General features: G+C 43.9%; 1 protein-coding gene across 2 annotated transcripts in view; it reads left to right on the plus strand.

Moving 5' to 3' along the window:
• Positions 1 to 2,321: 2,321 nt before the first annotated feature.
• ltn1 (listerin E3 ubiquitin protein ligase 1) overlaps positions 2,322 to 12,986 on the plus strand; it is a 268,450-nt gene continuing 257,785 nt past the window's right edge. For both annotated transcript variants that reach the window (XM_072514034.1, XM_072514036.1), the window contains exons 1-2: positions 2,322 to 2,473; positions 5,022 to 5,225. In XM_072514034.1, the coding sequence (XP_072370135.1) occupies positions 2,432 to 2,473; positions 5,022 to 5,225 (246 nt within the window). In that variant the 5' untranslated portion in view covers positions 2,322 to 2,431. The remainder of the gene's footprint in view (positions 2,474 to 5,021; positions 5,226 to 12,986) is intronic.

Genomic DNA, 12,986 nt, shown 5'->3' on the forward strand with positions numbered 1-12,986 from the left:
CAGCTCCCCTTTGGCCAATGCAGCAGCAACCCTATACCCCCCCTCTCCCCCCGCTAGATCCACATCTAGCCCTTTTGCTCCCCCCATAACACTCCCGTAAGTCAGCTGACTCCTGCTGACCCGGCCTCTCCCGCCATCCCGCTTTCCTGAGCCGGCCCCGCCCCCTCTGGCGCAGCTCCTTTTGCGGCCTTACCCCAATTCCCCATCCCCGGGCCTCCACTCCCCCTCTTCCTTCGTGGGGGTCTGCCCCTCCAACACCGACGCCCACACTCTCCCCATCAAATCCCTTCACCCATCCCCATCCAGCACCCAACCAAAGAAACATTCCCGAAACGTTATAAACACCATATACACAGGAAACATCCCCCCACAACAAACCCTCAATTTGAGTCCAACTTTTCAGTCCGTATAAAGCTCCATGCCTCATCAGGCGTTTCAAAATAGTGGTGCCGATCCTGGAACGTGACCCACAATCGCGCTGGCTGCAGCATACCGAACTTCACCCCCTTCCGATGGAGCACCGCCTTGGCCCGCTTGAAACCAGCTCTCTTCTTAGCCACCTCTGCACTCCAGTCCTGGTAGATTCGGATCTCCGTGTTCTCCCACCTGCTGCTCCGCTCTTTCTTGGCCCATCTCAGGACACACTCTCTGTCCATAAAGGGGTGAAACCTCACCACTACAGCCCTTGGCAGCTCGTTGCCCTTGGGTCTCCTTGCTAGGACCCGGTGAGCCCCATCTAGCTCCAGGGGCCTCAGGAAGGCTCCCGCGCCCATCAGCGAATTGAGCATCGTGCTCATATATGCCCCGGCATCGGGCCCCTCCACTCCTTCAGGGAGACCCAGAATCCGAAGATTCTTCCTCCTCGACCTATTCTCCAGGTCCTCAAATCTTTCCGCCCACCTCTTGTGCAGCGCCTCGTGCGCCTCCACCTTCACCGCCAGGCCCAAGATCTCGTCCTCGTTCTCCGAGGCTTTTTGCCGCACCTCCCGGATTGCCGCCCCTTGTGCCTTCTGGGTCTCCACTAGCTTCTCGATCACCGCCTTCATTAGCGCCAGCATTTCAGATTTCAGCTCCTCAAAGCAGCGTTTAAGAAACCCTTGCTGCTCCTGCGACCACTGCGCCCATGCTGCTTCGTCTCCACCCGCCGCCATCTTGTTTTTTCTCCCTCTCACTTTTCGCTGCTCCAAGATCACTTTTTTCACCCCTCCACTCCTGGTTCAATCCATATAATGTCGGGGGGACCTTGCTGTCACCTTCCCACACTGGAAGCCTTCGAACAATTGCCGTTGAGGCCCCTCTAGAGAGCCCAAAAGTCCGTTCCCGGCGGGAGCTGCCGAACGTGCGACCTACCTAGACATAGCCGCAATCAGAAGTCCTATTATCTGTTTCTATGGTACTCCAGATGTAGTTGTACCAAAACCCTGTCCACCATAGAAAGGCTTATTTATTGCTATACTCTAATCCCCTTGCAATATGCCATTTGCCAATTGCTTGCTGTATCTGCATACTAACTTTGTGTTCCTTGGACAAGCACATCCAAATCTCTTTGAATATCAAGTTACCAATTTCTCACCTTTCAAAAAAAAAAACAGGTTTTCCATTCTTTTGACCCAAGTGAATATACTTCACACTTTCCTACATTATCTTTAACCTGTCATCCTATTGCCCACTCACAAAACCTGTCATTATCTCTTTGTAGTCTCTCTATGTCCTCCCCACTTAAAAATGTCCAAGTTATGCCCACTCTCTGCTTCCTGTCTGTAAGCAATCTGCTACCCACACTATTACCCCAAGTTCCATGCCTCCTATCTTGCCTATCAACCTGTTGGTATGCCAATTTATCAAATGCCGTTTGAAAATCCAGGAAGTAGAACTTAAAAACCGATTAAAACTCTTCACCTTCCTCGAGAGCTCCTTTAAAACCACGCTCTGAGTGTGCAGGGAGGCACTCATCCTTAAATCTCCAACAATTAAGACTTTATGATGAATTTTGCCTGTTTGTTTGTTTGAACAAAGCACGCTGGGATTTTTTTTCTACCTTAAAGTGCAAGCTGTGTTAATCTATGAATACACCTTCATTGCTAAATCAATAATTTGACCTCATGATAATGGGAAACTGCACGAAAACCGTGACGAAAATCTAAATTCCTTGGAGTGGAGTGCCACCTAGATTCCCCCAGAAATAGACATTGCGCCTTTCGAGCCACTCCAAGTCGAAATCCATCATTGCGAGAGAAAAAAAACCGATTTGGTACTTTTGTTTGGGTGCGCCAGTACCGAGAAGGCTATCGGGGCTGTTGTTTCTACCCGGTCGTTTCAAGAGGAGCGCACACGGGGAGCTCTGGCGCAGACGCAGTGAGTGGGAATTGTAGAGTGTCGTGGCTGGTTGAAAGTAAACGGAAGTGCCGCGAGCCGGCGAAGTGGGCTCGCGATGGGTGGGAAAAACAAACAGCGAACCAAAGGCAATGTGCGGGTAAGGGACTGGATGTCACCCCTGGCTGGCGGGCGGGGTAGCGAGCCAGGGGCATGTTGCTGCTCTGTACCGAACTCCCTCGGAAAGGAGCGCTGCTGTCCCTGGATCACCCACTCGGAGGCCACTCGGTTCCTAGTACTTTCTGAGAGAGCCCCTTGCCTCCACCCGCCCAGCCTGTCCATGTTCTCCCCGTTCAAGGACCTATCCTGCCACCCACACGCGGCGTGTTTTAAACTAACACCAGATTAAATTCCAACAGGTTTGTTTCGAGGTAGCCTTGTGGATAGCACAATTGCTTCACAGCTCCAGGGTCCCAGGTTCGATTCCGACTTGGGTCACTGTCTGTGCGGAGTCTGCACGTTCTCCCCGTGTCAGCGTGGGTTTCCTCCGGGTGCTCCGGTTTCCTCCCACAGTCCAAAGATGTGCAGGTGGATTGGCCATGTTAAATTGCCCTTAGTGTCCAAAATTGCCAGTAGTGTTGGGTGGGGTTACTGGGTTATGGGGATATGGTAGAGGTGTGGACCTCGGATAGGGTGCTCTTTCCAAGAGCTGGTGCAGACTCGATGGGCCGAATGGCCTCCTTCTGCACTGTAAATTCTATGAAATCTATGAATCACTAGCTTTCGGAGTGCAGCTCCTTCCTCAACTGAATGAGGAATTCACTTGAGGAAGGAGCTGCGCTCCGAAACCTAGTGATTCGAAACAAACCTGTTGGAATTTAACCTGGTGTTTTAAGACTTTGTACTCTGCCCACCCCAGTCCAACGGCGGCATCTCCACATCATGGCTGTGTTTTAAAGAAAGACCTTGCAACTATATTGCACTTTTAACGATCACAGGATGTTTCCAAGTGTATAACGGCCAAGTGGAGTTATTTTGAAGAGTAGTCACTGTTTTAATGTAAGTAACCTGGTGTTGTAAAACTTCTTATTACTGTGCTCACCCCAGTCCAACGCCGGCATCTCCACATAATGTAGTAAACGACACAGTCCACCTGGGCACAGTGAGATCCCACAAACAGCCATGTGATGATGACCAGATTATATGTCTCAATGTTGATTGGTGAAGGATAAATATTGGGCAGAATTCCACAAGCCCCCTCCCCCAGCTCTTTGTGTAGAGCACAGTGGAATTGTTTACGCCACCCATGAGGGCAGACAGGGCCCCGTCGTGTTTTAATGTTTCACCTCTTGGTATGGCACCAAGTGTGTCGGCCTAGTCTTTGTGCTCAACACTTTGGATCAGCTTCTAAATACCGCCATCATCCACTTTCAAATATGGATACACGGCTTTTAGAGGCATGCGGAAACTTTTCAGCTGCAGACTTCTTTGGTGGGCTATAGACTGGATTGCTTTGTGGCAAGTGGTTATTAAGAAAACACTGCTATTTGCGGACCATGTGCAGTCATTTTTACTCCAGCTGCATTGGCGAGGGAAATTATTCAATGTTCTGTTCCTGTCTTTAGGGAATTCCTGAGGTGCCTGGGAGCACCAATTGAGTCATGAAGTTACTGTAGCCAGTGTCATTGCACAGCAGCTCAGTGGGTAAATGTACTGTTGGTGTTTTGTTGAACAGTACCGGATCTGTGTTGTGTGCTGATTTGGCTGATAGCTAAATGATAACTGAGCTGGTGCTCCAATGGGCTTTACTGCCTCTTTGCCTAAGCTGTAGCTCCTGAATTTGTCCAGCAAGAATGTCCAAAAAACACCTGGGCTTCAGGATCAGGAAGCACCAAGGAAGAAGTAAGCTGGTACTTGTGGAACTGTATCCCAGCAATATCTTTAGGAAGGATGCAATGAAAAGGAGGAGGTTGAATAAATCAGGTTGGCTCCACTGCCAAAGCCCAGTCATGTCAGTATCTTGTTTCCCAAGCCTGTTTTTACTGACAGTGCTTGGACTCTACAGAAGGGTTGCATAGAAATATGATTTGTTAGATACCTCTAGATTGCTTGCTGTATAAATACCTAGTGGGCATAGCACACCCATACCAAAACTTGGCAATGGAAGTGTGTCTATTGTTTGTCAGTATGCCTGTTTTGTGCCCTGAAAACTTCTACATTGCTCATATCTCATCATAGACATCATTGTTAACTGCAGATTTCCTTACTACTACTTCTGAAATACAGAGAGGTTTTCTGGATGCCAACATTAGTGTTGGGCAATTCCAATTGCAGTCCATTCATTTATAGATGTTTTTTGTTAGAAATTCTCACCTTACTTTGAGGGTACAAGGTTTCATCTTAATAGCAGCCCTCCTTTCTCTGCATGCCAGAGACATTGTAGCCTACATTTAGAAAATCACAGCTTGAGAATTGAGCAGAGGAGATACTTAAGTCTGTATTTGCCTTCGTATTTCTAGGGCTTGGTGCCACCACCATGAACATTTACATTTCTTGGTAACTCAGTGTTATACAAGTGCCTCTTTTCGTCATGATACTTTTAAAAATGTGTTCTCCAGCAGTTGCAATGAGTTGAAATTAAACATTGCAGGCTTAATTTGGCTCCGAAGGAAGTTGAAATAAGACTGGTTTGCTCTTTTTTTTTACAGCCATCCAGCAGTGGTAAAGCAGCTGAGCTGCTAGCTAAAGACAAAGGAACAGTTCCAGGCTTTGTTGGATTTGGAGCCAACCAGAATGAATTGGGTTATGTTCCTGCAGTTCAAGGCTTAGAAGAAGTGGATAGTTTGGTGGATGCTGACTTCCGAATGGTTCTGCGCAAAATGTCAAAAAGAGATGCAACCACAAAATTAAAAGTATGTTTTACTATTGTTACGATCAGTTGAGGAGGAGTGAATTGGCTCCCATTTTTTCCTAGCCCCTTTAGTTGGCTGCAACAAAGGTTTAAAAAATGTCTTTCACTGTAGATGACTTTTCCAAATGTGTTTACTTTTTAGTAAGGAGCCAATCAAACCATGCTTTCTTGAGTAAAGGAATAAGTTTATTAATTGCTAAACCTGATGACATTTTTTAAAAAAATGTGACAATACACCGAGATCTCAGACATAGGAAAAGTTAGAGTCCAAATGAAAATTTAAATAATATACGGTTAAGTCCTTTGCTTGTCCTTGAGGTGTAGATTTTTGAATGTTGCGGTCATTTGAAAGAAGTTAACTGGTTTCCATTAAATTCTATGACCTGAATTGAACTTCAAGTATCAGTACCTTGCTGGAGTCAATTTTGGCTTCAGTGAGAGAGATAGATTCATTGCTGCTTCCTTCAGCAGTGTTTTCAGATGACTTTGGTTTTTCTCTCTGTCTGTCTTGGCAAAACCAATTCTTGAACCTCCTTTCTGTGAATTTGATGAACAAGACTTCCACCATTGTTGTCAAATAAGTAATCAGATTTGTGACCACTCATCTCAGAGACCTTTGACACATTTAAAGATAGTAGAAACCAAAAGAGTTTGGGTTATTTCCTCCTCCAGGGAGGATTTGGGTTGTCTATTGAATGTATCTGGCTGGTTAGCAGTTCCCATTTTCTTGGTGGAAGTACAGTTGTGTAAAGTCACTTTGCATTTTCCTTTTAAAAAAAAATAAATTTAGAGTACCCAATTATTTGTTTTTCCAATTAAAGGGCAATTTAGCTTGGCCAATCCACCTAACCTACCCATCTTTGGGTTGTGGGGGTGAAACCCACTGTTATGGGCCAGGGTTTAGAGAACCCCAAAGTGTATCATGGGGTTCACCTGACCCATAACTTTTAATAGATCGTGGTATGGGGAGCACACAGCCCACTCTACAGGTGTGATACAGCAGAAATGGAAAAGTATTTTTTAAGCAAAACCATGTTTATTCTATGAACTCAAGTTAACCTTTTTAAAACATACAGTGAGCATCTTAGCAACCATCAATTCAAATACAACCCCCAAAGAATACAACACTAAATAATCCTTAATAACTTCCCAAACAACATCCAGAAGACAAAAGAAACACCTTTTAACAGAAGCACATCAGGTTTACATTCACTACTGAAAACATTTATAATTCCGAATTCACCAAATGATCAAGAGATAGCCTTTTCGTTGCAGAGAGATCAACAGTACAGCTGCTTTGGCTGGCTTCAGCTCTAACACTGAAAACGAAACTAAAACACACCCTGCAGCCAACAGCCTAAAATGAAAGTAAAGGGCTGACAGACAGCCCAGTTCAACCCACACTCTGACATCACTGATAAACACCCATTTCTTAAAGGTACATTTCTTAAACACCCATTTCTTAAAGGTACTCTCACATGACACCTCCCCCCAAGAAACCCCCCCCCCACCATCAACTTCAAGATGGTTTCATTTTTCACCTTTTCACTATCCTTTAAGAAATGCACACAGTATATATACTTTTTCGTTTCAAAAACGACACACGCAAACAGGTATAATAATATAGTCCTTTTTTTTTGTTGTTCTTCCTCCAACTGAACCTGCTTCTGTTCATCACATTCGTGACAAAGCATCGGCTATCACGTTTTCCCGTTCTGCCACATGTACTATTTTTAAATGAAATGGCTGTAACAATAAACTCCAGTGAAACAGCCTTTCATTGTTATTCCGGAATCGCTCCAAAAACGTCAACGGATTATGATCAGTATATATAACGGTGTCAGACAGATTGCTGGTCACATAAATGTGAAAATGTTGCAAAGCCAGCACCAAACTCGAAAGTCGCCTTCTCAATCGTGGAATACTTTTTCTGGTGAGAATTCAATTTCTTTGAAAAATAACCAATAGGCCACTCTAGCCCTTCGTCGTCGTCTTGTAGAAGCACCACACCTACACCCACATCACTCGCATCAACTGCCACTTTGAATGGTTTTGTATAATTTGGGATCGCTAACACAGGAGCAGTGGTTAACACAGCCTTCAGGCCGTCAAATGCCTGTTGACACTCCGCTGTCCACTGGAATTTGTTACGTTTCTTGAGCAAGTCCATCAATGGAGCGACCACACTGCTAAAATGCGGGACAAATTTCCAGTAAAATCCATTCATACCAAGAAATCGCATTATTTCCCGTCGTGTCGAGGTTATCGGAAACTCCCCAATAACTTTTGTTTTCACATCCCGTGGGACCATTCGACCCTGTCCGATTGTATGGCCAAGGAAAGTGAATTGGGCTTTTCCAAATTCACTTTTGGCTAGGTTTATCACCAAACCCGCCCCGTAAAGTCGATCGAATAACTCCATCAGATGTTTCAAATGTTCTGTCCATGTCTGGCTGAAAATTACCACATCGTCAATGTATACCGCACAATTGGATAATCCTGAAGCAACTTTGTTAGTTAACTGTTGAAATGTGGCTGGTGTGTTTTTCATGCCAAATGGCATAACTTTGAATTGGTATATACCATCTAGAGTCACAAAAGCTGAAATCGCCTTCGCCCTTTCGGATAAAGGTACCTGCCAGTAACCTTTAAGTAAATCCAGTTTGGAAATAAAAGCTGATTGTCCCACTTTCTCAATGCAATCTTCCAAACGTGGAATAGGAGAAGAGTCCGTTCTTGTAACTGCATTAACCTTTCTATAGTCCACACACAACCGTTGGGTATCATCTAGTTTTGGTACCATCACTATGGGTGAGCTCCATTGGCTGCAACCCACTTCAATTATGCCATTTTTAAACATACTCTCAATCTCTTTGTTAACCTGTGCCAATTTTAAAGGGTTAAGTCTATCTGGATGTTGTTTGATTGGAACAGCATTTCCCACATCTACATTATGTAGAGCCATTTTAGTACATCCCCGTTTATCTCTACAAACTTGCCCATGTGATATCAATAACTCTTTCAGGTCAGTCCGTTTTTCCTCTGGAAGGTAACTCAACAATTTATCCCAATTTTTAAGAACATCCTCGTTTTTCAATTTAATTTGAGGTATATCAAATTCACAGTCATCTGGATTTGGTTTGTCACTTTGAGTTAGAATCATTACAACCTCCTTTTTCTCTCCTTCCCCTTTCAAAGTAGCTTTTAAGCATGTTCACATGACACACTCGGTGAGTCTTCCTTCTATCTGGTGTTTTTACCACATAATTCACCTCACTTAATTTCCTTTCAATCTGATAAGGTACACAAAACCTATTAGACGTTCACCTACCACCGGTAACAACACTAAAACTTTATCTCCACTGGCAAAACTACAAAGTTTGGATTTCTTGTCCGCTACCCGTTTCATCACATTTTGTGCAACTTTTAAATGTTGTCTAGTTAATTCACCAGCTCTATTTAATCGTTCCCTAAAATTTGACACGTAATCCAATAATGTAAGTTCTGATTTCTCACTCACCAATTTTTCCTTAATCAATTTAAGTAATCCTCTTACCTCATGACCAAAAATGAGTTCAAAAGGACTAAATTTGGTTGACTCATTAGGTGCATCCCTAATTGCAAACAGTACGAATGGAATTCCTTTATCCCAAACCTTTGGATAATCGTGACAATAAGCCGTCAACATTGTCTTTAATGTCTGATGCCACCTTTCTAACGCTCCCTGCGATTCTGGATGGTATGCAGTTGATTTAAATTGTTTTATTCCTAAGCTATCCATAACTTCTTTGAATAACCTTGAGGTAAAATTTGATCCTTGATCCGATTGTATTTCTGTGGATAGTCCATAACTAGTGAAGAATTTAAGTAACTCCTCCACAATCTTTTAAGCTGTAATATTACGTACTGGAATGTCCTCTGGAAACCTAGTAGACACATCCATTATAGCCAAAAGATATTGATTACCACTTTTCGTTTTAGGAAGCGGTCCTACGCAATCAATTAGGACCCGTGTAAAAGGTTCCTCAAATGCTGGAGTGGGTATTAAGGGCGCTCGTTTTATCACGGCTTGAGATTTCCCTATCACTTGACATGTGTGACATGATCAACAAAATTTAACTACATCTTTATGTAGTCCAGGCCAATAATGAAATGAAAAAATGAAAATCGCTTATTGTCACAAGTAGGCTTCAAATGAAGTTACTGTGAAAAGCCCCTAGTCCCAACATTCCGGCGCCTGTTCGGGGAGGCTGTTACGGGAATTGAACCGTGCTGCTGGCCTGCCTTGGTCTGCTTTCAAAGCCAGCGATTTAGCCTTGTGCTAAACAACCCCTGTTTATTGACGGCTTATTGTCAATAATAATGTTTTTGGATTTTAGCTTGAGTTTTCCGTATTCCCAAATGACCTCTCACTGGTATCTCATGTGCAACTCGCAACACCTCCTTTCTATACCCTACCGGCAATACTACTTGATGAGCTTCTGCCCACTTTTCATCCGCCTGCATATGTAAAGGTCTCCATTTCTTCATCAAGACATTACTTTTACGGTAATAACACTCTGGTATACACTCAGATTCCTCTTCCGTATATGCTTTCTGATACATCCGTTTTATTTCTATATCCTTTTGTTGTAACTCCGCCAATTACCACTACTACCACTTCACCACTCTTCACTGGACATTCCAACCGTACCTTATATAATTGAACACTACTCCTCTCACCCTGAATTCCACATATTACCACCTTTTCTGGCAACATTCTTCCCAAACTACTTAACTCCTCATCTCTTACCATTAAAGATTGACTAGCTCCTGTATCTCTTAAAATTGTGACTTCTTTACCTACTCCTCCTGATACACATGAGTAAACTTTACCCACATAAGTAAATTCTTTAAAGAGATCTGGTACCTTAAGACCATGAGACCATAAGACATATGAGTGGAAGTAAGGCCATTCGGCCCATCGAGTCCACTCCACCATTCCATCATGGGTGATTTCAACTCCATCTTATCAATCACCTCTTGATCAGGTTGTACAATCTTTTGCACCTCCTTCGCTTCACTTGTGCTTTCCTTTACCACTTTAACAAACCTCACTGTCGTATCCTGTTTTACCACATCAGCCTTCCCAGTGCTTTTCTTCAACCACAACATTGTGACTTTACATGGCCTAGTTTAATACATTTGAAACTTTTCATGTCTCTTCCACCCTCCTGGATTTCTTTTTTTATCTGAGCTGCACTCTCCTTATTATCTCCCATCAGATCACCTTTACTTTTACCACTTGAGTATTTCTCATGTCCCCAGTTTCTATCCCTCACAGGCTGAAACTGATGTCGGAAACCAAGCTTTGATTTATGAACTAATTCATAATCATCTGCCATTTGCTAATCTCGCAGTTTTAACCCTCTGTTGTTCCACATGAGTTCTCACTACATCAGGAATTGAATTTTTAAACTCTCCAGAAGTATAATTTCTCTGAGAGCTTCATACGTTTGGTCTATTTTCAAAGCCCTTATCCACCGATCAAAATTACTCTGTTTGAGCCTTTCAAACTCCATGTATGTTTGACCAAATTCTTTCCTTAAATTTCTAAACCTTTGTCTGCAGTCTTCAGGCATGAGTTCATATGCACCTAAGATGGATTTTTTCACCTCCTCATACGTCCCAGATACCTCCTCCGGTAGCGATGCAAACACTTCACTAGTCCTACCTACCAACTTTGTTTGAATCAGTAATACCCACATGTCCTGTTGCCATTTCATTTGTTTAGCAACCTTCTCAAATGAAATGAAAAAGGCTTCTACCTCCTTCTCATCAAACCTTTGTAATGCGTGGACATATTTAAATAGATCCCCACCAAGCCTTTGACTTTGACGCTCTTTCTCATCACCCTCATCACTATCCTCCAACTGCACGTTTCCCTTTATGTCTGCCAATTTTAACTGACTGTCATGTTTCATGGCCTTTTTCTGAAGTTCAAACTCTCTCTCTTTATCTTTTTCCTGATCTGTATCTGCCTTTCTCTTTCTTTTTGTTCTGCTCGGGCTATTCTTTCTTTTCTCCTTTCTTCTCCTTTTCTTTTTCCTCTCTATCTCTTTTGTATTCAAGCTCTTTAATTCTTTCTCATGTTCCATTTGTTTAATTTGTAACTGAATGTTTGCCATTTCCAATGAGTCAAACTGTATCTCAGGCAACTTTAAATGCTTAGCCACCACCATAATTACCTCATATTTTCGCAGTTTGTCAGGTAATGTTAACTGCAATGTTTTTGCCAAATCTAACAGTCTGCTTTTAGTCTCTTTCCATAAGGTACTGTGTGTGACAATCTCCAACCCCAAAAACTTCAGAGCCTCTGAAAGAGTCATTGTCCACAACACACTCCCCACTTAAACTGGAATACCGCACCCGAAAAGCAACCACAACATGCTCACCCCTCACTGTCTTTAAGTTCACTAAGCCAATCCAATAGATAGACTTTTATTCCCCTCGAGCCCCCAATTTGTTATGGGCCAGGGTTTAGAGAACCCCAACGTGTCATGGAGTTCACCTGACCCACAACTTTTAATAGGTTGTGGTATGGGGAGCACACGGCCCACTCTACAGCTCCACCCACACTCTGACATCACTGGATCCTCTGATACTCTAAATATCGCCACTCAAAGGCTCGGGTCCATTTTCACCCCCAAGATCTCTGACATCGTCCCTGAAAAGGATTCCCAAAATCCCACCAATAAGTGTGTGTTTCGCTGGCCCCCTTAAACACCGTCACCTACGGCAAAAACACTCATACACGTCTTTGTCATATGCACTTGGTGCACCACTTTAAATTTAATTTAACTCAATCGAGCACATGACGTCAAGTTTATCCTACGCAAGGCCTCACTGCAGATCCCCCCTCAAATGCACCACACAGCTCCCTCCACCTCCTTATCTCCTCCATCGAGGCCCTCTCCCTCTTGGGAATACCTCTGGGAATAACTTACTGGGAATACTTCTCTTTTGCCCACATTTAACTTCTGCCCCCAAAATAAGCCAAATCTAGTCAATAACTCCATAATCCCACTCATAGTAGCAAGATCAGAAGATCGTCCGCCAATAGGGACGTTCCACACCACCCCTGCACCCCCATTCCCCTCTACTCTGTCGATGCCCGAAGTGCCATCGCCGATGGTTCAATTGCCGATGCAAAAACTGCCCATAGATATCCGAGATCTTTCCGCCCCCATCTCATTCTCTGATGCAGTCTTTTCGAGCAACGAAGGGGGCAGTAACTGGAAAGGTGGTCACCTCTTTCCTCACAAAATTCCTAATTTACCAGTACCGAAACCCATTCCCCCTGGGCAACTGAAACTTCTCTACCAGCTCCCCCAACTCTGCAAATCTACCTTTCACAGTCAAGTCCCTAAACCTCTCTATCTCCTACCATTCCCAAACCCTGTATTGAATCCAGCCCTGCTGGAATAAATCTATGATTACCACAGTTCAGTTCCCACAGCGACATGCCCTCTAACGTAAAATGTTGCCAAACTAATTCAAAACTCTTAACGAAGCAACCACCACCGTGTTTGTCGAGTATTTATCCAGCGAGAACGGAAGCGGACCCATCACCAGTGCCCTCAAACTTGCCCCTGTACACACAACCTCCTCCATCCACTCCGAAGTGACCCTTTCTCCGCGACCATTTCCGAACCTTCTCTACATTCACCGGCCAATAATAAATCATCAAATTCGCCAAAGACACCCCCTCACCCCCCGTCTG

This window comes from Scyliorhinus torazame, chromosome 8 (genome assembly GCF_047496885.1).
Source record: "Scyliorhinus torazame isolate Kashiwa2021f chromosome 8, sScyTor2.1, whole genome shotgun sequence".
Classification (NCBI taxonomy): domain Eukaryota; kingdom Metazoa; phylum Chordata; class Chondrichthyes; order Carcharhiniformes; family Scyliorhinidae; genus Scyliorhinus; species Scyliorhinus torazame.